The sequence below is a fragment of the Phodopus roborovskii genome, unplaced genomic scaffold (assembly GCF_943737965.1).
Source record: "Phodopus roborovskii unplaced genomic scaffold, PHOROB, whole genome shotgun sequence".
NCBI lineage: Eukaryota > Metazoa > Chordata > Mammalia > Rodentia > Cricetidae > Phodopus > Phodopus roborovskii.
In genome coordinates, this window is record NW_026126418.1 from 74,463,621 (window position 1) to 74,489,665 (window position 26,045).

At 52.5% G+C, this 26,045-nt stretch overlaps 1 protein-coding gene across 2 annotated transcripts in view; it reads right to left on the bottom strand.

The window, feature by feature from the left end:
- Positions 1–356: 356 nt before the first annotated feature.
- Lmx1b (LIM homeobox transcription factor 1 beta) overlaps positions 357–26,045 on the bottom strand; it is a 73,410-nt gene continuing 47,721 nt past the window's right edge. The window contains exons 3-8 of one of the 2 annotated variants that reach the window (XM_051185245.1): positions 4,603–4,835; positions 2,771–2,952; positions 2,509–2,586; positions 2,310–2,376; positions 1,123–1,266; positions 357–827 (exon numbers count right to left, since the gene is read on the bottom strand). In XM_051185245.1, coding sequence (XP_051041202.1) covers positions 670–827; positions 1,123–1,266; positions 2,310–2,376; positions 2,509–2,586; positions 2,771–2,952; positions 4,603–4,835 — 862 coding nt within the window. In that variant the 3' untranslated portion in view covers positions 357–669. Of the gene's footprint in view, positions 828–1,101; positions 1,267–2,309; positions 2,377–2,508; positions 2,587–2,770; positions 2,953–4,602; positions 4,836–26,045 lie in introns of both variants that reach the window. The other variant, XM_051185244.1, reaches the window with a different exon arrangement.

Sequence of the window (26,045 nt, forward strand, 5' to 3'; positions counted from 1 at the left end):
GCCTTTACATGTGCATTTCTGTCCCTTTGGGTCTCTCTGGGCTCGGCCCACATCCCTCCTCTTGCTTGTAACTCCTACTTCAGGCAGGGACAAAGAGCCTGTCACCCCTGCTTGGTTCTTCCTCTACTCTGCCCCAGCCTAGGGCTGGGGACAGTGACCCTGGGCCTCCTAGGACCCAGAAACCACCCCCTGCGCTGACCAGAAGGGGAAGTGGTCACCTGCGCAGGACACCCGTATAACTGTTTCTCGGGTACCAGGCACTGTCCCAGGGCTGGCCTTGCAGGGACAATAGAGGTTGGCTGGAAATAGAGAGAAGGTTAAAAAAAATAGAACAAATATAAGCTTCCCCCCCAAAAAAAAGAGGTGGGGAGGGGAAAGGAGGTGATGGAGTCAAAGGGCTAGGAGGCGAGTGGCTGTCCAAGAGCTCTGGGTCCCCAGGGGTCACAAGGTCTCTATGGGCAGGACACAATCCCTGCCCAGGCTGCACCCATCTGCCTGTCTGGCTGTGCCCAGTGGGCACTTGAGCCAGGTCCGGCTGGCCAAGGGGAGGGCACCGTATGGCTGTCTATAGAGTCTGAGTGGGTGGTGGGCTGGGGGGCCGGCTGGCTGCAGAGGCCTGTGGTCCCACCCTAGGCCCAGGCCCAAGTGTCCATGCGGCCCAGCTGGCTCTCAGGAGGCAAAGTAGGAGCTCTGCATGGAGTAGAGCCGGTCGATGGGGTTCCCCACGCGGGCCTGCAGGGAGCCTACATCAGAGGAGCCGAGGAAGCAGTCGCTGAGGCTGGTGAGGGAGGTATCGCTATCGATATCGTGGAAGATGGAGTCGTTCCCTGTGGGGTGCAAAAGGGATGTCAGGAGCTCGGTGTGGGCTAAGACTCCGGGAGGTCCTGGCAGCCCTGCAGGCTCCATGGCCAGAGGTTATGGGCAGGCCAGCTGGCTGGGGCTAGGCCCTTCCCGTCAGTCAGCATCAGCGGGAGGCGTGGGGGCAGTCCTGGCTGCATTACCCTGGGCCCTCTGCTTGGGGCAGCAAGGACTGTCATAGCCTCTGCCTGGCTAGGCAAGGACAGAGGACAGTGCCGGGGCAGATGGGGTGGGGCAGCTTACCATAGGGGTTCATGTGGTCACCTGGCATTTGGGGCGGCGTGAGGCCCTGCTGGAAGGGGTCGCTGCTTCCGTAGGGGCTCTGCTCCATGGCCACGATCTGCTGCTGCGGAGGGGCCAGCGGCGTGTAGGAAGCCATCATGCCCTCCATGCGGCTTGACAGGACCTCTGAGGACAATGAATGCCTTCACCAGCTGGTCCTGCCTGCCCTGTCCTGATAGTCCCTTCAGATACTCCCCAGGGACCCCATGACTCCCCTCCTCGATGCACCTTCTACCTTCTCTCTTCAGGTCCCTTCCCCCAAAGACTTCCCATTGCTCGGCCATCTACCTGCTCCAGCTACAGGGGCACAGGCTGGAGAGGTGGCAGGCTCTCTTGGCAGTAGCCATGTTCCATGGTTAACCAGGTGGGAGCACCAAGCCCAGGAAGGCTTCTTGGCGGAAAAGCCCTCATCCCAGCAGAACCGAAGGCACCACCAGGGAGTGACAGGACAGGCTAGGGAGGGGATGGTCTTTCAGGTGGGACTGAAGAGTCCAACAGGTGGGGCCAGACATCAGGGAGCAAGGCCGGCAACCTGGGCAAACAAGTGGTAGGCTGGATGGCAACAATAGGGAGTTTTAGGAATGGGATGCAGCAGGGCTCCCTCTGGGGCTACCGAAAGCAAGGCAGGTGCTGTGAAGAAATGTTGGGAGGCTGCCTCTGTTCGGTAGAACAGGAAATGGGGAGGTCCTGGGGATCCTGCCAAGGCCTCTATAGGAAAGACAAACAATACTCAGAGGGCCCAAGGTGGGCGAGAACAACCACTCCGCAGACGGTGACAGAACAGCGGGAAAGGTGGGGATCGTAGGGGTCATGAGCACTGGGGTAGCACCAAATGAGCACTGGTAAGCTGGGAGGATTCTGGGTAGCATCTAGCCAGTCAGTGTATGTCACTGCTAAAAGTGCAGGTTGGAGCCCTATACACAGGCAGCTTTGCCCCTTGCTAGTGGTGTGATCCCAGAAGGTCCCTGGATATCCCCAGGCCTCAGTTTCCTCCTGAGGTATGCCTGATAATCCTGGCCTGGAGGCATTCCATGAGAGCTGAGCAAACTAGGCTGGGTAGGGAAAGAACCTGGCCACACTGAGCACAAGAGGACAACAATGACTTTTGCAGTAGAGACTCTGGCAACCCTTCCATTGCAACCTCTGTTCCCCATGTCCCTGGGGCTCACCTTGGCCTAGCCGCTGGGAGTTCTGCTGCTCCTGTTGTTGCTGGTGCCGCCGCGCCAGCTTCTTCATCTGCAGGGTAACAAGCCAGGGACCCACTCAGTCTCAGCCTGCACATCAGGTCCCCTTTATGTCCCCTCACCCCTTCTGCCCATCCCCATCTCCTGGGTGCGTCCTAGCACTGGAGTAACAGTCACCTCTTACCTTTGCTCTTTGGTTCTGAAACCAGACCTGGACCACACGCACGCTGAGGCCTGTCTCTGCTGCCAGTGTTTCTCGGACCTGACCCAGAGAGAGGGGGGCAGGTCAGGTCTGTGTAGATGATAGCTGGGAGGTAGCAGTTGGGTTGAGGGATGGAGGGACACTCCTGTCCCGATTGATAGCAATGGGTCAGGAAGGAGGAGCTGGATCCACAATAAGAAAAAGAGGGGTGTTGGCATCAGACCATCTGCCCAGAACTCCTCACCTTCCGACAGGGCTTGGAAGAGACCTCAAAAGAAGCCTTGAAGGCTCTTCGCTGCTGCGTGGTGAGGATGGTCCGGGGCCGTTTGGGTCTTCTTGGGTCCTTCCCATCATCTCCACTGCCCTTACTCTGGCTGCCTTGGCCCTTTGCCGGCTTCATGTCTCCATCTTCATCCTCACTCTTCACTGTGGAAGACAAAACCCAACCTGTCAGTTCAACTTTGATTCTTTAGGTGAGAATTCCCTCCCCCACCTGCTGTGGCTCCCTAATGACCTCGGATAAAGTAGTCTGTCCCCTAGGCCCATGGAGCCTTCTTTGCCTGGGCCTTCATCTCCTGCTCCCTGCACATCCCTGGATCCTAACAGACAATCCTCACTCCCTCATTCTGGGCTGAGCCTGGTCTAACTTCTGACCCACAGTTTCCCCTATGGCATCCACAGTTGCAGGTGCTCATGGTCTCAGGGAGACCGTGATTCAGGCCCAGGAGGGGGAGGGGAAGGGAGAAGGAGGGGAGGAGAATGGACCCAGGTGCACATGCATGGCCCTCATCAGCCTCAGGTAGACACACACTGGAGTGTGTGCAGGGTGCTGGTGTTTACACAAAGGGACAGGTCTGCTCTTGTGTGTCTGAAGGTCAGCAGCCCCCTGCACAGGCATGTGGTAACTGTGGCCCAGGCTGGCCCTGGGCTTCCCAAGCTCATCATGTTTGAAACCCACCTTCTGCTGGCCTCTGAGTGTCATGTGTCATGCTATCTGGGGACCAGGAGAAAAGAGAAGACTATCAGGGGGGCCTTCTTTCTTGAGATCTCCAGGGACTAGCTACTAACAAAGACAGAGGGGCCAGGCATCCTTGCAGGAGAACTTAGTGCCAAGATATGCAAACATGTGCACACTTACAGAATGTACTCACTGCTGGGTACACATGCCTGCATCTTGGTACAGAGGCCCACACATATGCTGCTTAGAGACATTTACAATCATGGGCTTATATAGGCTTGTACTCACAGGCAGGGATACATACATGCCAAGGCACATGTGGCATGAAGAAAAATGTATGCACACCCAGCGACATACACACCATTTCCATGACCCCAGGGTTTGGGGCCTCTCCCTAGCCCCACCTTCTCTGGAGGTGAGCCCCATGGAGGACTGTGATCCTTTCTACCATATCTGTAAGCTGGGCCAGTGTCCTTCCCTTCCAAGGGAATACAGGTGGCCACAGCAATGCTGTCACAGTGGCTCAGCAGGTACATGAGGACTCTGCTGTACTGCAGCCTAGACATTGGGATCCTGGAAGTGGCAGACGCTCCTCACATGGGCAGAAGCTATCCCTGTGCGTCTAGGATACCTCCAAGGATAGGGCAGCCTTCTCAGCATGTTCCATGCTCAAGTTTCAGGAGTGACAGGGTGTCAGCTGAACCTTGGGACTTTCTAAAGAGCAAGTGTATACATGCACAGTGTATGTGAGTATATACAAACACATATGCACAGCCTGTGAGTGTGCTGGTTGCTGCAGAGATATGAAGCATAGACATGTATGCATGTATGTGCCTAGGGGGAGTTTTGCATGTGTGGGTGTGTGTGCACATGGCCTCATATAGGGGCACATGGGTTGGTGTCTCTACAGCACTGGGTACACATGTGGTCAGATAGGCACAGCGGTGTGTTTTCCCTGTGCCTGGCACCCAGATAAGTACTAAGGTGCATGCAGGGATGGATGTGGCACATCAGTGCTGGCTGGACATGTCGGGGGGGGGTGCAGGTCTGTGGAGCTCAGAAGACCCCTCCAGAATCCCATGGAGCCATGTCCTGCAGCTGTCCCAGCTCAGGCTCACCAGAGTCAGACTCGTCAGGGCTCACGGAGCTGAGAAGATCCTTCTCCTTCTCGTAGTCACCCTTACACAGCAGCTGGCCCTCCTTGAGCACGAATTCATCACCCTTGCGCAGCTGCCTCTCACATACACAGCAGCAGAAGCAGCCCAGGTGGTACACACACTCGAGTGCCCGCATCACGAACTCGGTAGGTGCGATCTTCTCCATGCAGCCACTGCATTTTGCCGCGAAGAGCCTGCAGGTCATGGAGGAGGCACAGGCTGGGCTAAGAGGGTCTCAACCAAGACATCTCCCTCTGCCACCCTGGCAGACAGTGTGGGGAGGTCAGGGACACACCCTCCCCTTCTGCATGTCCCAAGGGGACCCAGTCAGCTCTGCTTCTGGATCTTCCTGCTTGGGCATGGAAGCCACTAGAGGGCAGTGTTCAGGGTCAGCCTCACTCCCTGACCACTAGCCTTCATCCCATAGCCAAATAATCCTAATTTTGCCCTGCCCTCCAGCCTGGGCCCTTCTCCCCACCCTGGGCTCCCAGATCTCAAATCCTTCAACCTCCCCTCACCTGTGCCCCAACACAGGGCACAGAACTTCGTATGCTCATTGATCTTGCTCTTTCCTGATCCATACTCTTCCACAGCTCCTTAGCGCCCTTAGAAGAGCATCCCATCTCACCACCCCCTACTTCCTGGCTGTAATCCCTCAGAATAGCCACAGGGTCTCCAGCGTACCCTCACAGTATCTGCTGGACATGTTCTGTCCCTGCCCCTTGGCTTGGTGCCACCTTCTCGTCCCTTCATTTCAGCATGGGCACGGCTTGCTAAAAGCATGGCTAGCAGCTGTACTCAGCACATTACACATGCATTGTCACCTGATCTTGCAATGGCCCTTGAGACCAGAGAGACCTGGCCCCATTTTAGGGATGAGAAAAAGGAAGTGCAGACCAGAGCTCCTCTTGCTCAGAGCACATTTGATGTAACAAACAACTCCTAGGGTGGGCTGATCCAGGCACTCATCATGAATGACCCTGTCTCCCATCCAAGGATGTAGCCCCGGCAGGGTTTCCATTCCCTTGGCTGGCTTGTGCTGGATGGTCCTGATGTTCTGCTGACCACTCCTCCCCACACCCCACACCCTGTCACATGCCTGCTCTGTGGGAACTCAGCCTCAACAACACTTTGATGGAAAAATTTATGAAGAATCAAATTATTGCTGCTGGGAGGGAATTAAAACCATTTTTCATTCCCCGCATCCCCGGGCCACGTCTGCGGGCGCCACCTTGGGAGCACCGCTCAAGTCCCATCCCTCTTTATGGCCCGCCATCACGGGCACAGATTACAGCTGCAATTCTCTGCTAATCGGTTCTGGAGCAGGGACAGCCGTAAACGCCAGGCTCCAGCCCTGCCTCCCTTCCCCGGGGCTGCCATCAGCACCGCCCACGACAAAATGCTGTGGTGCAGTGGGCAGGGATTCCTCCAGTTCTGGTTGCTGCCCTGGCACTGGTCAGAGCACTCAGACTGGGAGCAACCTCCATACCCACCTCTATTCTGTCTGGCAGACTCCTATTCAACCGGCAACACCCAACTCCAATGACACCTGCTCTGGATGATGCCATAGTCTAGGGCACATGGCTTCCTCTACATGCCTCTGAACTTCCTTACTGCCTCAGGTGGCTTTGCTGTAAGATGGGGGTATCAGAAGACCATCCTGAGGGTTTGATGACATTGAGCATGTGAGTCGGCAAAAAGTCATAATGTAGGTTTGGGGGGGGGGTCCCAACTCTAGTGGGAATACCTCAAGGCAGATTATAGCTCCTTCTAGTTCTCAGGGGGCCTTGGTGTGCATTTGTGGTGTGGGTGTGCAAAGTCTGGGCATGGGACTGAAGGTCAGAATAGGTGCTGGAGGCAAGTGGGACCTCTCTAGCCCCAGCCCAGCCTATGACCTTGCAAGGAGGGCACAGGTGGGGTAGTTTTGTTCAGGATCCAACCTGTCCCATTGGCAGCCATAGGTAGGCAGAGGCTCTTAAAAACCTGTCTGGCTATGGCCTCCTTCCCAGAGACAGATGCCTGCCCCTCACTGCCGCTCTGCACTAAGGCGCTCAGGAGCCTAAACAGAAAAGTACTGGCCAGGTCTTGGCCATCTTGGCAGGTCCAGGTCCCAGGCCAGGCTCAGCACATCTTGTGGGGCTTCAAGACACAGGGCTTCCTAGGCTGCAGAGAAGTAGCAAGCAGGGTGTGTGTTGGGGGTGACCTGCATTCAGCGACTATGCCACCAAGCTGGCGCTCCTACATTCAACAGCCACACTAATGCCTTGGCAGCAGGGGGTGGATTGCGACTTTCTCCAAGCTTATCAACACAATCTATTATTAATACCCCTCCAAAGGCTCCAGCAGCCATTTCCAGGCAGCACAGCCACTCGGGGCATCATCTGTTATCTAGATTGCAAGAGCCTGGGAAATAAAACAAACGGCGTGCACTTTATAAACGGAATGTGCCATCCGTTCGGTCTCCAAGCATCTCTCCACCCAATAAAACATCGGGGGGCACGTATGAAATACTCACTCCCAGTTATGGGGCCGGCTTTGTCTACCATGCAGGGACAGAGTGAGAGCTACTCTCAAGTACATGTGTATGTATATAGGGCTTCCCTCCTCCTCTCTCCAAATCCCCTTCTCTCTCTCAGTCCCTTCACCTTGGGCACATGGCTGGAACCAGAAGCTACTGAGAGCCGAGGAGAATTGGGCCAGCCACAGGCAGGACACTGCCATCATGGAAGCATAGACACTTTGTGGGCAATCCCACTCTCCTGGTCTCAGCTCGCTTTGTGTGTATGGGACTCAACTGAAGCCTGCTTCTCAGCACAACAGGCAGGAGCTATCAGTTTAGACCTGCAAGCAGACAGGGCTGGGGCACACCTTGGCTCCACAACTCCAAGGTGCAAACCCAGTTTGAATATCCTAGATGAACACTCCTCGCCCTTGCTCCATAGCTACCTTGCTATGTGACTCTGGGCAAGACATTTAACCTCTGAGACTCCAGTTGCCCATCCATTACATAGGAATATTTGGGCTGGGGATGTAGCCCCGTTGGTAGAGTGCTTGCCTAGCATGCACAAAGCCCTGAGTTCTAGCCCCAGCACTATGTTAAAGCAGGCATTGTGATAAACACTTGTAATCTCAGCACTGGGAGGTGGAGGCAGGAGGATGAAAAGTTCAGTGTTGGGGCCAGTGAGATGGTTCATTGATGGGTGGACTTGCTGTGCAAGCCTGAACCTGAGTTCAATCCCTCAAACACAGAGATCTCGGTGGAAGGAAGCCGAGAACAGGCCTCAGTGTGCACGCTCTAGCACGCATGCCTTCCCATTACACACACAGCAACAAAAAGAAATGTAAAAGTTCAAGGTCATCTCTGGTAACAGAGTTTAGGGCCAGCCAGGGCTACATGAGATCCTGCCTCAAAAACAAAGAAAACAAACAAAAAAGAACCAAGCAGCTGTGGTGACACACACCTTTAATCCTAGCACTCAGGAGGCAGAGGCAGACAGATCTCTGAGTTAGAGGTCTACAGAGTGAGTTCTAGGACAAGTGTTACACAGAGAAACCCTGTCTCAACAGCCAACCCCATCCAAATCAGGGAGGAGACTTTTTCTAGCTAACTGCAGAGCAATTGGGAAGAGGCCCTTGGCGCCATGCTGGTTCAGGGGACCTTGTGGTCCATAGTTATTATGATTTCTGGAAGCAGGTTCCTTGCTGTGTGCCTAAGCCCCAGCATGCCTTGCTCTGGCCAGTCCCTCTTGCTCTTATCTGCCTCAACGGGTCCTGCTCTTCTGACTCAATGACAGGGCAGCTCTGAGCACCAAGCAGGCTTCATGGCCACCTACGTGGATCATCTTTCTATGACCTCACAGACCTGGAGGGCAGAGGCAGATATTTGTCCAAGGTTACACACAACACTACTCTGACCTTGTGAGTCCAGACAGCCTTGTATCTGGTTACTGAGCCTGTGCATCAGCCCCAAGGCTATGCGCTTCCTGGAGGCCCAATCTACTTCACACCCCATGATTCTTCCTCTCCAGGAAGGGTCTGGGTTCTTTACAAACCAAAGCCAGGGCTGGGAATATAGCTCATCATGTTTTCTGAGAGTGCAGGAAGCTGGGTTTGATTCCCAGTGTTGCATAAAACCAGACATGGTGACATGAATGTGTAATCCCAGAACTCTGGAGGTGGGTCAGTAAGCTTAAAATCACCCTTGAATATATAGTGACTTTGAGGCCAACTTGGGAAACATGAGATACATTCTAAAAATAATAATAATAAAATAAATAAAAACCAAATTGAACATCATTTCTACATGCACATTTTTTTCAGTGATCACGGTATAAAACTTCTATGTGAGAACCCATCTCCATCAACAATTGAGTTGGGTTGTCTAAAGAACAATTTATTATACTCACCAGAGGCTAATTTTAAAAAGTCTGAAAACACAGTGTTTTGCAAACAAGTGAACCTGACAGACAAACTTCTCAGCCAGTGATCACTGTGGGATGCATGGAGCACACATACAATTCTGGCCTCTCTGAGCTGCCCTCATCCCAGACGTCTTCAGCCAGATCCCAGAGTCCAGGTGGCAATGCCACGCTCAGAAGCCTGGCTCTGTCACTTTCAAGCCCTGGAACCTCAGTGTCCTCATGTGTTTAATGGGAACAATGATAGATGCTGCTGTGGGGTGGGGCTCCCGGGACCGGATGGCTAAATGGGGACTGTGATTATTGCTACTGTGTCTTCAAGATTCCCAGTGCTAGGGCTGGAGAGAAGGCTTAGGGCTGGAGAGATGGATCAGTGGTTAAGAGCACTGACTGCTCTTCCAGAGGACCAGGGTTCAATTCCCAGCACCCACATGGCAGCTCACAACTGTCTGTAACTCCAGTTCCAGGGGACCCGACACCCATGGCAAAACACCAATGCACATAAAATAAAAAAATAAATAAATGAAAAGATTCCCAGCACTAGTTTATCATTCTTGTTGAGTGGAAGCTCTCTTCCTTCTCGTCCTCACTGGGGGGGGGGGTAGCATGCTCTACAGTGCCCACTGTGGCACCTTCCTTGCTTCATCTAGCCACACTCTGGAAGCTGGCTGTGAGGATGCCTATGCACAGAGCCAGACTGCCTGGTCCCACAGAGATGGCCACAGTATGGCAGGTGATACATGCTGTGCTCACCACAGGAAGCTGGGATGGCCAAATGTGGAAGAGAGCTGGGGTGGGGGCCTTCCAGGGAGAGGACATGACATGGGCATAGGGAATTGGTTCTGGGGAGGGGAGGTGGCAGGAGTGGCTTCAAATCCCAGCTCTGCCCTACTAGCTTCCTGATTTTTGGACAGGCCGCCTTTGTCCTGACAGCCTGGCTCCCTGTTAGAAAACAGGGGCCATGTGCCCATCTAAAAAGGTGTGGTAGCCTTCTCCAGGTCACACCCAGGTGTGGCAGGTGTGGTTGCAAGACCCCAGGTTCCACTAATGGGGCTCAAGATAGCAAGAGTACCCTGTGGTATGGGGTTCTTACAGTGGGGGCTGTGGCACCCTATGATGTAGGTACAAGGGTGAGGAGCAGGCCTCCAGAGCCTGGGGACAGGGCCCTGGACAGTAGGGGAGGTAGGGACTGCAGGAGTCAGCCCATCACTGGGACTTATTGACATCTCCCCCATGTGTCTGTGCATCCTTATCATTCCGGGCTTAGCTGTTTTTTATTTGGAGACAAAAAGGGGCCTGTTGATGGGATCCAACTCAAACCAGCTGCAAACATCTGCTTTGATGCGGCAGGAGCCGCAGGCAGGCCCGGAGTGCATGTCAATCAGGCAGTTGGAATGTGCTGCATGGCTGGCCATGCTCACTGGCTGCCGGTGTGGTACCTCCTGGCCTGCCAGGGCTTGGCAGAGCCTTGCTGACCTGTCGCCTGCCCAGCCTGCATGAGGGTTGCCCCAGGCTTCTCTCAGCCCTTTGATCCACTTCTCAGGCACAGTGGGGAGGCCCCAGCCAGGGCTGGAGGTCATAAGCCATAGGCAGGCAGGGACCAGCCCAGCTAGGAGCCTCAGGTACTGTCCCCACACCAGCAGGCACACATTCAGGGACCTCACAGACACTGGCACCTTGTCCATGCCAGGCACTAAATGAGGATGGAGCTGGGAGTGGAAGGAACAGTCCACCCCAGACCCCCCCTCAACTCCCATTCTCACAGCAGAGGGGCAGCCGTAAGTTAGAATAGTGCGTGTCTATGTGAACAAACAGACCAGCACACACAGTGTGCCAAAGCAGACAATAAAGTGACACAGGAGCAAGGAGGTGTCTAGAGGGCTGCAGTTCTAGAGAGGGTAGTCGGAGGCAGCTGGGACATCTAGAGAAGGGGTACCGGCTGTTGGCACAGCAGTGTAAAGACCCTGAGGTCAGAGTGCGCATGGGGGGGCAGGAAATAACACAGGGCACTGTGGCTGGAGCAGGTGAATGAAGGTGACTGAACCAGGTGGGAGCAGAGCTGGCAGAGGGTGGGGGGTCATGCAACCTGGGAAGGCTTTGGGCTAATAGGCTATCATTTAAAAGTCTTTTAAAATATTTATCACTTGTTTGTTTACTTATTTAGTGTGTGTCGGGGGAGGGGCAACTGTCTAAGTTCTTTCCTTCTACCATGTGGGTTCTGGGAATTAAACTCAGACATTAGTCTTGGTGGCAAGCACCTTAACACACTAAGCCATCTGTTTGGCCCTCTGGGCTGGCATCTTAACTGGCTCTTTCTGGCAGCTGTGTAACTATGATGGTTGGGAGGGCACAGGTAGGCTTAGGGATATCAGCCTAGTGACCTTGGCAAGGTGAGGTCAGCATCCAGAAGTAGCCTCACCCCCAGGAGCCTTCCAAAGGAGAGGATGCCAGAGGAGGGGAGGGGTCTGATCCTCTCAACAAGTGGGGTAGGGTATTAGAAAGGAAAGCCCAGAAAAAAGAAAGGAAGAAAGAAAGAAAGAAAGGAAGGAAGGAAGAAAGGAAGAAAGGAAAGCCAAGACACACTAAGGGAGGGGAGACTGGGGCCAACTCTGGACAGGGTGTGCCCAGGGGCAGCAGCTGACATCAGAAGTTCTAGAGAAAGCTTAGATGGAAACACACACAGGTATGGGCAAGAGCACAGACATACACTCATGCAGTCCTACGGAATGAGCTCGTACCATGTTCCATCTTCAGAGGAACTCATCATGGACTGGGATGGGGCAGTGCTCTGAAACCAGACAGGAGCTCTCTTACCACCAGGGAGAGAGACAAAGTTCAGGACAGTGGCGAAGTAGATGAGCCCTCCCTTTCCCCCATCTGAGCACCTTCCCATGAAGCCCTGTGGTCCAGCTCAGGGTGTTGATCCAGGCAGAAGAGCCATAGGAAAGCCAGCGAAGGCAGCCAAGTGTGTGAGGACACAAGGCTAAGGACTCTGTTTGTGTTTGAAGACTATGGGTTCTGGTCTGGGCCCCCAAAAATAGTGTAGCTTGGGTGGTAGAGGGTTTTCCTGACATATAAGGCTTGGGTTTGAGCCCCAGCACCACATAAAGGCAGGTGTGGTGGCACATGACTGCAGTCCCATCACTTGGGAGGTAGAGGGGCAGGTAGATCAATGGCTTGATGTTATCCCAAACCACAAAGAGAGGGTTACTCTCACATTTATGCACCTACTGTGAGCCAGGTCCTGTACTGCTCCTTCCTTTCCTCTTGCTGCCCATCCCTGCCTCTACCCTCCTGTTGCTGGTTCCAAGAGCTCTCAGTACTGTTACTATTCCACCTTAAGTTTTAGAGTCTAAGATTTATTGACCTGTTTCCTACAGACCAGGCCCAAGCATTCTTTGCATACAGGCATGCCCAGTCTCATTACTACAGAGGGAAATTGGTACAGTTCTCCTGGCCCCTTTGCAGGGATTCCTGTTCCAGAAGCCAACTGTGGCTTCCCTCTTGTCCACCTGGTGATAACTTTGCCTCACATTGTCAGCTCAGGGTGGCCAGGTCCATGTCCTAGGCTGGAGGTACTGAGGACATGAAAGGCTGTGTGGTTCCCACAGTCCAGGTGGAAGATGAGAAAGGCCGTACCAGGAGATGTGCAGCCACCAGCTTTGTCTTGGGATCCTCCATGGCCAGAAAGCACTGGCCTAGAGCCACATGCCCAGGAAGGGCTGTGGGACTATCACAAAGCCTGAGCTAGGTGGAAGGCAGAGCTGAGCAGGAGAAAACTTGCTGGTAGCTTCAAATACCAAAGCAGAGCTGGGGGTAGTGACTCTCATTTGTAATTGAGGATTGCCCCAGGTTCAAAGCCAATGTCTACATAGTGGGTTCCAGGCTAATCAGTACCACATAGTGAGTTCCTACTACAATAAACAAACAAATAAATAAAACTAAAAATATTTCAGAGGAGGAAAGACCAGATGGCTTACTGGGTAAAGATGCTTGTTGTACAGGACTGAGGACTTGAGTTCAATCCCTAGAGCTCACACAAACATGAAAGGAGAGAATGAACTGCAAAGTTCTCTGACCTCCACAGGTCACTGTGTTCCTGCCTGCATGCACGCACACACACACACACACACACACACACACACACACACACACACACTGTTTTTTAAAGACTGCATTGGTTTCCAGTGAGGAGTGTGTGTGTGGTGGTGAGTTTACTTGAGAGTTGCAATCTGTGTAAAGACAAACAAGCAGAGAAGCCATCCCAGGAGGAAGCACCTGAAAAAAGCAAAGGCATGAGGAATGTAAAGGCCATTTGCAAGGCTAGAGAGACAGTGCATTAGTCAGGAACAAGCTGGCAAGAATGAAATGTCAGAGACACTCAAGACCTGAAAATAAAGCAATGGTTTTTTTTTTTTTTTTTTTTTTTTTTGTCCTGTATATCATGTACCCATTCACAATCACCTAAACAGCTATGTATTCATCTACTCCCCATTCACTTATCCATCTTCCCATCCATCCACCCATTTCTTTATTCATAATCCACCCATAGATCAGCCAGTCACACACTCACATATCCGTATCTACCATTCATCCATCCACCTATCTATCCACCCGTGTTCATCCACCCATCATCTATCATCCGTGCACCAATCCATCCATCTAGCCACCTACTCATGTATTCCTCTATTACCATCCCTCTACCTACCTAATCCATTTTCTTACCATCCATCCACACCTTTATCTACCCATCCATTTCCCTGCATACCTACCCATAGCCTCAGCCTTCCACTCATCCACAGACTGCCTGCTTATCCATCCCAACCTCTCACTGCAATGTGTTAGCATTTACCAACACATACCATGGCCAACTGCCGTGCCAGGTGACAAGGACTGAGTGGGAATAGGATCCAAGTCACAGCCACAGGGCTCTCCTGGTAGAAGGAACAGCAGCATTCAAGGGGCCTGGTCTCTGCAGGAGGGACTGGGACACAATTGTGGGGCAGAGCACTAACCAAGCTGGAATTGTGGTCCACCATTCTAACCCCAACAATTCTGCCATCTTTGTATGTAAACTGTAGCAGGGTTTAATTAGGGTTCTGCCAACACTGATAAACTTCCTTTGAGCTAGTGTGTTCTAGAAGAAACTCCACCAAGGCAATTTAATTTTTTGATCAATTTTCTTTCTAGTATAGTTAAATAATTTACAACTTTTCCCTTTTATTTTTTTATTTTACTAAAATTATTTTTATTGAGATAAATGATTTTTCACAGAATTTTTTAAAGTGCTGGCTCTGCTGTGGGGTTTGTGCCCAACTTGAGCCTTGCTGATGGCCAGTGGCAGCCATTACACCTGCCCAGCAGTTATGTGCTTCATGCTGACTTCTTTATTTACCGAGGTAAATCTCCCCTAGGATCCGGAGGGTGTTTTTCAATCCTGCCAACTCAATCAGTGACGTTTGTTTTCACAAATCTTACCAGGCAGCCAATGAAAACACACCTACCCACGGACCAAAACAGGGAGTCAAGACAGACTTCAAGGTGTCCTGTATAAATTGCAAGTGTCCCCAGAGCCTATGTGCTTGTTCTTGTCCTCAAGGGATTCAGACAGCACCTCCTTTTCTTGATCCCTGTGATTTGTTTCTCAGAATCTGACCTCTCATTGAACATGTCTGAGTTTCTCCAAAACCTTAAGGACAAGTTGAGTATTTATTTCCCTGCAGGTGAGTCTAGTCATTTCCACTTAGCCTCTGCCCGGTGCTCCCCTTGATACAGCTATACATGGATAGCACAACTTGCTTAGCCCAGACACTCCAGCTGCCACTCTGGCTCTAGCCACTCCTCCACCATGCATTTTTGTGTGCACACATTTCTGGTCCTGCTCTGTTTTGAACTACATTGTGAAGCATGTATGAAAGGTCCTACCAAATGCACCACTAATGAAACCTGCCCAGCCCTGAGCTCACAGCTACACAGGAAGAGCCTTCCTTCAAAGATCTCAGGATCAGTAGGAGGCGGGTGAAGGCTTCTGCCTTTAATCCCAGCATTCAGACGGTACAGGCAGGTGGATCCATGAGTTCCAGGCCAGTTTGGGCTTCACAGAGAAACCCTGTCTTAAAAACCCAAAAACCAACCAACCAAACAAAAGCCAAAACCCACCTAATCAAAACAATAACAACAAAACAACAAACAAACAAAAAGATCCCTGGATAACCTCTGGAGAAATCGGGTCTCCTCCTCAATGCAGAACTTGGACCTGCCCTAGCCTGCCTGACCGGGGGGGGGGGGGCGGCGGCGGGACGACCATACTTTTCTTGGGGTTGGGGAGGGGGAAAGAGAGAGTTGCCAGAGATACAGGAACATGAAAATTGCCCTTGGGGTGACTTTTGGGGAAATATAGTTATTGTTGGTGAGTAGAACAAGCCCCTAAGATGAGCCACGGGATTCTGAGAGGTGGGTGTAGGTGGGAGCGGGCTGAAAGTGACTCTACAGGCGTGAGGGTTGGACCTCTCCAAAGCCGGTGGGCTTTCTCCTGCAGGCTGGGGGTGGCCGTGGCAGGTTAAGACTGGTGCCTCTGCAGGACAGGGAATATAAGGCCACTCAAGCAAGGCCACTCCTGGGGACACCCCCCCTACTGTTGGCCCGTTTAGTGGGTAACTGATCGCCCCTCGCCCCGCCCCAGCCGCCCGCTGCCCGCGTGAGCCGCTTAATCACCGCCCGCCCGGCTGCATTAGCATAGTAATGGCCTTTAAATTGAGCCTCTTTGTTTTTTAATTAAGCTCCCAGCAGGTACAGAGAAGAGCGATTATTGAGGAAGCTGCCAGCGCTAATCGCCCGCAGTCATTTGACAATTAAAAACCGCCTAGCCTTAACCCTTTCCCTGCGCCCGCAGCAGTCTCCCCCCCCCTCCCCCCCAGCGTTTAGTACCGGCTGTGTGTGCGCACACTTTTGACCGGGACCCGGCGATCCCTCTCCTAGCAACTCAGAGAGGTCCTTGACAACACCCCCATTTTGATGAGGGGCAAACTGAGGCAGAGCTGGGAAGTAACTTGTTCTTGTTCACGGCACACAGTTTGAGCGTGGGAGACAAGAGTTTGGCAGACATGTTGCTATGGAGACCCAGTGCCCAGCCTTGGCGCCTTGCAGCGCCCTCTGCTAAGAACACCTTCCCTCTTACAGAGTCTGGCAAATTTTTCTCAGCCTTCTAATGCCTGTGGGATGGAATTCCTAGGCCTCCTCTCCTTTCCCTCAGTCTTTCCGTACCGTGTGCAGGGCCGAGGTTGGGACTCTCGCACACCTGAGAACAGCTGTGTAAAAAGAGGTAGGAGTGGGCTTTGCCCAGATGGGTGGGACCAAGAAGTGGGACCGGCAAATCCAGGTCCAGCCCCTCCAGGGAAAGGCAGTCGGAAGACATCCCCACCCCCACCGAAGTTTGGAGGGGGGATTCCGCGGAAGGCTGCAGTGTGTACAAAGATCCAGAGGCATCACCAGCTTGACCTAGAAAGAAAAGCTGAAGGGGAGGGGACAAATGGAACCAGAGAAGCCTGGCAGAGCCCGATCAGCCAAGGGGCGGGTCTTACAGCCTTCACAAACAATTGCGCTTATGTTTGAATGGGTAATGCCTCCCATGATTTACTACTGAAACGTCCAAAAGGTTGCTGCTTCCACGGTATTCCTAGACTTCAGGGACCCTTCCCAGAGGCAATCTATGTTTTGTCTGGGGTCTCTCTCTTCCTGAGAATGAGATAGGTGTGTGGACTTATAGACACCCCACCCACCCCGCCCGCCCCAAATCTTAGCCTTTTGTAAAGAGGACTGGTTGGGTTTCTCTCTCTCTCTCTCTCTCTCTCTCTCTCTCTCTCTCTCTCTCTCTCTCTCTCTCACACACACACACACACACACACACACCACACACACACACACTACCACTCTTCCCTGGGGCACCCGACTTCCAGCTGCCAGGTCCTTCACTGTGGGCTCAACCCCGGATTTATTTAACCCACACCCTGTGGAGGCCTTGCGGGCCATTTAAAGGATTTTGTCTTACTCTCAAGAACTATAGGAAGCCATTGAAGGGTTTTAAATGGGGAGTGGCTTGAGTGATTTACATTTTCAAAAGATCTCTTTGGCTCCTGGCTGGAGCCCTCTAAGAACTGTTGTTGGTGTCCAGCAGGCCTCTGAACAGCTTCTGGCTGGGGGTGAGAGATGGTGGCTTTGGGGACATTGACAAAGGGTGAGAAACTCACTGGGCTTGGGGCTGGACGGAGGTGAGACCCAGGGTGGTGCAAGCAGGGCTCTCTAGCACTGCATTCCTGTCACCTCAGGGCAGGGTCTTCCCAGACATCCAAGAGCAAATGGGGTGAGCCCAGCCCACACTGTCCCTGTCTGGCTCAGTTTCTCAGGGGCTCTGACCCCCTCTCACACTCTCTCTATTCTACTCCAGGTTGAGCTGAAGGAGCCTGGCAGTGGCTGTGTCTTATAGAGGACTATCCCCAGGGTGTGTGGGACAAGAGGGGAATTTGGATAGAAAGAGGAGCACTTGGCCCTAATCACTATTTTTTCTCTGTCCCAGGCTTGGGAGTGGACTGGGACAGGCTGTCAGCACCCTGGAGCCCCCTCACTCTCTCTGTGACTCAGAGCTGTGAGGGGTTGCTTGAGAGGAGCTGGGGTGGGGGTAGTCAGGGCCACCCACCGGCTGCCTTGTCCCCTAGATAGAGGCAGGAAGCAAGAGCCCTTGCAGGCAGCTAGGGGTTAACAGCCAGCCCACCCCCATCTATCAGCTAACATCTCCCAAACAGACAGACAGACACGGCAGCTGTCCAAACAGGCCTGTGTACCTGGCCACAGCCTCAGAGGGGACAGGGCAGTGCTGTTTACTCAGCTCCTGCCCCCACCACATGCGCATGTGTGTGCGCGCGCGCACACACACACACACACACACACACACACAAGTTCTCACATGCGCGTGCGCATTTCCATACAGTCTCCCTTGGGTTTGTGCCTAAGGTTCAACAGTTCATAATGCTAATAGTCCTTGTTCTGAACTGAGGGTCTCTGGCCACTGGGTGCTAGGGTGATTGGTCTCTGGAGACTGGGTGCTAGGGCTGATTGGTCCAGCCCAACCATTGTCACTCACCATGAGCAGAGAAGCAGCATAAACTGCTCTCAGGACAGAAACCGACACCTGGAGCATGGGAATGGGGGTCGGGGTGGGCAGAAGAGAAGGGGACCATCTTAGACACCCTGTGGGCTTGCCAGGCTCCTTCTCTCTCCCTCATGGCTCCCTGACCAGCTCCTATTGAGGTTCCAATTCAATGGCACGTGCTGCCATTCACTCACATTGAGTGGACCAGGGAGCTTCCTCCTCCCATCACATCTGCTCATCACTAGTATGCTTCATACAGGGTTCCCAAGTCTGACCCTCCTTGGTGATGAGCTGCCTCCCACCCATTCCACTGGTCCCCAGGTCTGGTGTATCAGGTGCCCATGAAGTCTGCCATCAGCCTGGCCCCCTCTCCCCATGTACTCAGCAAGTTCTCCCCAATGCTCTTCCCCTGGGGATAGCATTGTGCTTCCCTGCAGTGTTAAGACTCCTGGTATACCTTGGCTCTATACCTGCTCAGCTCAGCACGCACCTCCTACCCAGAGCCAGGGTATCTCACTCCCTCAAGTGCAGAATCTCTACTTTATAGAGAGAAAACCAAGGCTCAGAGAGGCACTACACCTGTGCCAAGCCCCACTGGTACACACTGCCCCCACATAAGCAGCAAGATAGGCCTGGAGAATGGTTTAATGGTTAAGTGTGCTTGCTGCCCTTACAGAGGACTGGAATTTGGTTTCTGACATCTATGTTAGGTGGCTTACAATAGCCTGGAATTCCAGCTTCAGGCTATCTGATGCCTTCTTTTGACATTCACAGTCACACACAGGCACATGTACACACACACACACACACACACACACACACACACACACAAGGAGGAGGAGAAGCAGCAGTGGCGCCAACAAGGTAGATGCAATCTTGGGGGAAGGACAAAGAACCATCGCTCATATATCAAGTCCTAGCACCATGTAGTGTAGGCCAGCAGTGAGAGATGTCCAATTTGACCAAGGTGCCCTGGGTCTGTGAACCAAGGTGCCAGGGAGAGATGCCCTTATCTTGTCAGGACTCTCGTGAGCTCGGGCTCAGGCTCCCCTAGCAGGGACACATGCAGTCCTAGGAAGTGTATCCTCTCCCCAAGGCCAGGCTCTAGAAGGCTCCTCAGTGCCCCTACCCAGTGTGACATCTTTACAGCACATGCGAGGCCTTGTGAAGGCCTGGGTGGGGCGAGGGGGAGGCAGGACACCTCTCAAGTAACGGATTGTAAATTCCTGGGCCCCTGGCTTTCCATCCCTAACAACCTCCTCCCATGGCCACAGCGCCTGTCCCTTCGTAGCCAATTTAAATGAGGGGTCCCAGACCTTGGGCGTAAAGCATTCCAGACTCCAGAGAGGGGGCAACTATTGTTTCTTTGGGGAAAAAAATAAAATAAAATAAAATAAACCGGATCTCTGCAGCATCTAATCACTCTCATATGTGCTGTGGGGTTCCCAGCGTGGACAACCCTTCACAGTGCGAGAGCCCCTGGGACACAAACCTGGCTTCCCTGCAACAGTCTGTGAGGGAGGTTGCTATGGAAGAGAACGAGGCAGAGGGCAGAGCCACTAGGCCCCTGTTTAATTTAATCTACTCCACACCCTCATAATGACTAAATGTTCCATTTCACAGAGCGTACAACTGAGTCTCTCATTCAAGGTCAACAGCCAGTACCTGGCCCTGCCAGACCTCCTGGGAACTGCCCTGCACTGAGTGGCCTCCCTGTGTGAGAGCCATGCGTTGCTCTTGTTAGGGGTCTGGTCCCACCAGTCCTGCCCCAGGCAGGCCAGCCATAGCCACAGCTGGGGCCTGGAAGCATCAAAGCTGGTTTTTAATAAGAAGGATGAATCTTCTTGGAAGCCTCCATCCAGGAGAGAGGGGTGGCCAGGCAGCCGACCTTAGTTCTCCTGCCCTTCTGAAGGCAGGGAGGGGAGGCCTGGCCCAGTGGCCTGTCACTGGCCGTGTGGGCCTGGGCGGTGGGGGGTGGCTGCCCTGGGCCTGGAGGGAGCTGGCTCTTCTACCACAGTAAGCTCACAGGATATTACACAGCCTTTGTGTGCCTGGTGCCCCAGCTGCTGGTTATTGAAAAATTCCTCTGCTCGGCACAGGGCAGGCCTGCTGACCCCTCATCCCAGGACGCGCCTATCTTTCAAAAGATACAGGATTAGAGCAGCAGGCCCGGCCCTGAGCAAAGCCTGTCTGGGGTGTCTGTGTTTTCGTGGCCTCACGGGATACTGGTTGGAGTGGGTTCTTGGCGCAGGATTTAATTAGTTGGAATCAGTCTGCGATTACTGTGGCGACTATTTACCCAGGCACTCAGCAGTCTGAGCCCTACTCAGAACAAAGATGGGCCCCTCGGCCCCGGGCTGGCCAGGCCAGGGGCCCCAGCTGAGCTTGGGCCCAGCTGCTGGGCGGGCAGGGAGAGCTGCAGGCCCGGCCAGGCCTTCTGCTGGTGCACCTCATTTAGTTGATATTTGTGGGTTTTTGAAATGCAAAGCATCTACATGGGGCTTTTAAAAAATTAAAGCATCTCAAGAAATTTATGGCCAACTTCCGAGTGGCCCCTCCCCCAGCTCATGGCTCTGTGGCATGGTCAGGCAGAGCTAGTTTGCTGGGGTGGATCAAATTCCTGCAGGAGGATGGTAGGGGGGCTATGCCCAGAGGCTGACCTGGTCCCCACTCTGCCTCCTCAGGTGTTCCACAAATGTGCATGTGTGCAAACGTGCCTGTGTGTCTGCAACCACACGTGTGGCAACTACTTTGCTTAAGGAGGTGAGCTGATGCACTCAACATTGATTTCTCTTGCTTGCACCCTTCCCATACTATGGGAACTTTCCTGAGGCCTACACTACTACTGGGGAACACCAATACTATGAGTGTACATATAGGTAGTCTATATGCCTCCTTCTCCTGCACACACCTGCCTGCCAATGCATGTGTGTGTGCATACTGGACTCATACCTACCTAGCTGCAGCTGTTCAGCTTGTGGTATATGGCTGACATTTAGCCGCCTCTACATCCACACACCTCTGCAAATCTGAGTGTGCCCCACCCTTTACACACATGCTGTGCACATGGACCCACACACACGGACACAGACCACTGAACCAAGAGCTGCACATGTGTTCACCCAGTGACAGGCATAGCTCCAACCATGTTCACACGTTCATACACAATGTCTGAACACACATGTGCACATGTGTGTTCCCACCTATGGGGACATCAGCTGTCCAGACCCATGAGAGGCTGTAGGGGTAGTTCTGTAACCCAGAGTCAGGTGTGGCTTAGAGATGCTCTGAGTTTTGTTGTTTGTTCATTTATCTATTGGCAGGGTCTCACTATGTAGCCCTAGATGAATGGGGACTCCCTCTGTCTCCAGAGTGCTGACATTACAGGTGAGTCACCACATCTTGCTAAGGTAGTTCTAGTATGGGTTAGGACCTGTCTAGTCAGGAAAGCTGCTGTATCAGACTACAAAGCAAATCTGGGGGTCTGGCCCTTCATTTAGACAGGCCTTGTCCCAAGCTGTCACCAATCTCTGCCTAGCCTCCTCTGAAGATGTCTTAGTTCTCACCTGTCTCCCACTATAACCATGGCCACTGAGGCCTCTGTCCTGCCGTGGCTTGGGGCTCTTCGGGGTCACCTGCAGGTCAGGGACAGAGAAACAAGCTGCTGGACGCAAAAGGACCTTAGGTAGAATGATCTCCCTTTCTGTCCTGCTATAGAAATCAGTAGCCCTGGCCCGGCCCCAGAGCCACATGACCTGACTTTCCCAGAGTCACATGTACATGAAGCCACTAGAATACTCTCTACTTACACTAAGAGACAGACACATATAGAGGGACACAAAAAAACCCTGGTAGTAGACACATGGGAACAGTAGATAAACAAGGACACAGTAGACACTGGCCTACACAGGAGCCTCCATAGGTGGTAGATACATGCATGTGTGTTCTGTGAATACATACATACACACACACTGTCTCTCTATCACACACACACTCTCTCACAATGCACATACACACTTTCACACATACATGCTCACACACACACTCACATACTCTCTCTCACACACACCCACACACACACACACACACACACACAGAGAGAGAGAGAGAGAGAGAGAGAGAGAGAGAGAGAGAGAGAGAGAGAGAGTTGAAAGAAACTGTTCTCTAGAGAAACATTCTTGGATGTTCCAGTGCTGACCTGAACATGGCTACTGGCTCTTTATTGCTGAGCCTTGGGGCAGTGAGCCACCCATATCCAAGGCTGGCTGTGATCAGGCAGGACCCCTGGCTTGCTGCTGATCCCCATCCTTGGTTCTGTCATCATCTCCCTCTGCACTCAGACTGTTGGGTCCTCCTTCAGGCCTCTTCACTTCTGCTCCCCTCATAGATACCATGGGGGCCCTCGGCTGATGCCCTCCTCTGCTCCCTGGGCTGGGTTTCTTTCCATTGTCCTACACTTCCATGGGCTGGCTTCCTGGCATGCCTCACACTTGTCCAGCTTCACAAATCACACTTCTGGCCTCATTCTACTTCTCTGCTTTACACCCTGGGACAGCCATGCCCAGGGCTGAACCCCAAGCCACTGTAGTCTTTGAGTGTATTTCCTAATGGCCCATAAGGTTGATGGACCCCTTATTTATAAATGGCTTCGCAAAGGAGGGCTGTGCTGGGCATTTTCTCAGAACTGGGCAAGGGAGGCTGCTCCCTATTCACTATCTTATCACCACCCTGGTTGAGCACCACTTGGGGGGAGCAGCGATATAAAAGTGGGAGACAGCAGGGTGAGATGATAGCCTCTCTTTGGTCTGGAAGATGTGCCCTACAATCCTGCCTCTGTTTAGCTCTGTGGCCTGGGATCCTCACATTCATTTAGGGCCTCAGTTTCCCCTATTTCTGGGAGATTTGAACCTGCTAAGATGGCAAAGTTACAATGAAACCATGGGTGCTAAATGCTCAACATAGACTCAGAGGGTGACTCCAATACCCCCTTCACTCTGCTTCAGTCCAGGTCCTTCCCTGCAAATCTCAGGGACCTTCACTGGTCTCTGTCCCAAGCCCTGGACATTATAGTACTTCCTGGTGTCTCTCCCTCCATCTCCCCCTAGCCTGAGAGCTGTCAGCTCCCTTACCTGCCCATCTCTAAGTCCCAGGCACCACGTTAACAAAGCTGTCCAAGCCCACGGACACCATGTCCCTACCTGCACATCCTTGCCCCCAGCTGCAGTCCCTCTTCTTGCCACAAACTACCACCCAAATGCAAGCAGGTCTCACTCTCCCATGGGCCTCTCTGAGGGGCTGCTCAGAGGCAACTGGCCAGGGTTTGGTAAACAGCTGCTGTGGAACAGGTAGAGGCCAGGCATAAAGTTCACAGCCATGGACCACCTTCAGCTTGCTTACTTTCTTTCATTAGAAATGTAACACACACACACACACACACACACACACACACACACACAGAGAGAGAGAGAGAGAGAGAGAGAGAGAGAGAGAGAGAGAGAGAGAGAGAGAGAATGCATGCCATGTGGTGGTCAGAGAACAACTTTATGTGGCCAGTTCTCTCCATTTACCTCTGTGTTGGGTCCTGGGGATTGAATTCAAGTCTTCAGGCTTGTGTGGCAAGTGCCTTTACCCTCTGAGCCATTTAACTAGCCCCATGTATCATCCCTTTCTTCTGGAAACTCCTGAGGCTCTCAGCCTGTTTCTCTGCACATTACAGGTCCCTGGTCTCTGCCCCCTGAGGTGGGACCACAGTCCCCCTGTTTTTAAGCGCCAAGAGCCTTGATCGGGGCTGAGTCCTCTTGTGGCTTCAGCTGCCACTTGATACTCCCCAAAGCCCCCAGAGTTCTGCCTTCATTTCTACAGCACTGGCTGATACTTCAGTCAACTCCACAGCCTCATGGATGACCATCCCACGATCACACAGGGGCTAGAACCCAGGCTCTGGCTCAAGGTGACCCAGCCAGCATCTTCTCAGATGCACAGCCTCCTGAGTGGAGTCCTGCAGCTGCTCTGTGGGTGCCTCAGGGCAGCAGGGCCCCAGTGTGAACACTCCAGCCTCTGTCAGTTAGCATATGTGCACAATGACAGATGCCCAGGATGCCTGCTGATGTGCTGTGAGTAACGGTCACGCCCTGGCATGGAAATGGTTAATAAATCAAGGCCTACCAATTCCCTGGACAGTTGTGCCTGCCACTACAGGTTAATTTGTGTACATTGACATGGGCAATGGTCCTTGGCACTTTACTGAGCAGGACAGGCAAGGGTTAGCAAAAATACAGGTCCCATGAAACGCAGAGCCAACTGAATCCACTCAGCATGCTCACAACATGCTCCTAAGAAACATGTTTGTGGACCTTGTAAGTGTAAGGGTCGGAGTTCAGGTCCCCAGAATCCATGCAAAAGTAATGACTGCCTTTAATCTCAGCACTTTGGAGGCAGAGAGAGGGGATCCTGGGGCAAGCTGGTTAGTCAGACTAGCTCAGTGAATCCTAGTTTCTGTAGGAGACTGTCTCTGTAAGTTAAAGTGGAGAGCGACTGAGAAAAATATTTGAGGTCAACCTCTAGCCTCCACGTGCATGCACACACAGGATGTGCACTTGTACATATGTTTTCCCACATGCATGTGAACACATATAGTCACATCCAAGCCACGTATGAAAGAAGGAAGGGAGCATGTGAGAAGGGAAGGAGGAAGAAGGTTAGAAGGAAGGCTTGCTATTATCCTGGTTATTTGACTTCAAGGGGAGTGCTGGGATAAAGGGAGATGGTCCCATTTTGTTTAAGTTCTGCTTTGCATTAATGGTTTCTATATTGGAAAAATAAAGGAATGTAAGAAATAATTTTTAAAAAGGAAGCATAAAGAAGAGAGAACATGACTATTTCTGCCTGAACTCAGATCTTATAGAGATGACCCTGCTTTCCAGAACCGAGGTCCCTGGAAACCTACCTGCCCAGGTCCTCCATTAGCCTTCTCAACCTCAGCTCTCTCTACCACCAGCAATTCTTAGGGAGTGAAAATCCAGGTGTAGGCGGGAGAGATGACTCTATAGGTAAAGAGCTTGCCATGCAAGCATAAGAGCCTGAGTTGGAGCAGGGTGGTTGTGGTAGCACACACTTTTAATCCCAGTACTCAGGAGGTAGAGGCAGGTGGATCTCTGTGAGTTTGAGGTCAACCTGGTCTACAGATCAAGTTCCAGGACAGCCAGAGCTACACAGAGAAACCATCTTAAAAAAAAAAAAACAGAAAACAAAAAACAACAAAGAGCCTAATAGGATCCCCTTGGCCAGTGCAAACACGGTGTGGCGATACATCTGTCATGATAGACACATAGGTCAGAGGACAATTTACAGAGTTGTTCCTCCCCATTCCCCTTCGTGTGGTCTTCAGGCTGGGGAGGCAGAGATGGGGGTCGCTGTCCAGGCAGCCAAATCTGCTAAATCCAAGTTCAAAATATAACTGGGAGAGTGTTTTAGGAAGACACCTGGGGTTGACTTCTGGCCTCCACATGCACTTGCATACATGTACACATGGGTCTGTTCACACACACCCACATGCACACCCACATGCACACACACATGCATATACAGGCAGAAGAAAATAAAACCGTCATAGATGGCAAATAAGGTACAGAATCTTGACTTCTCTGCACAACCTCCAGAGTCCTCAGAGCTAGCCTTTGTGGGGTGTGTGTGTGTGTGTGTGTGTGTGTGTGTGTGTGTGTGTGTGTGTGTACAAAGTGGCTGGTGCTAAGCATAAAGGGCATGGGTCTCTGCCATTCCTGTTGCTACTGCCATGACTCTGACACCTGCTGTTTACACTTCCCTTTGCCCTCTGTCTGTTC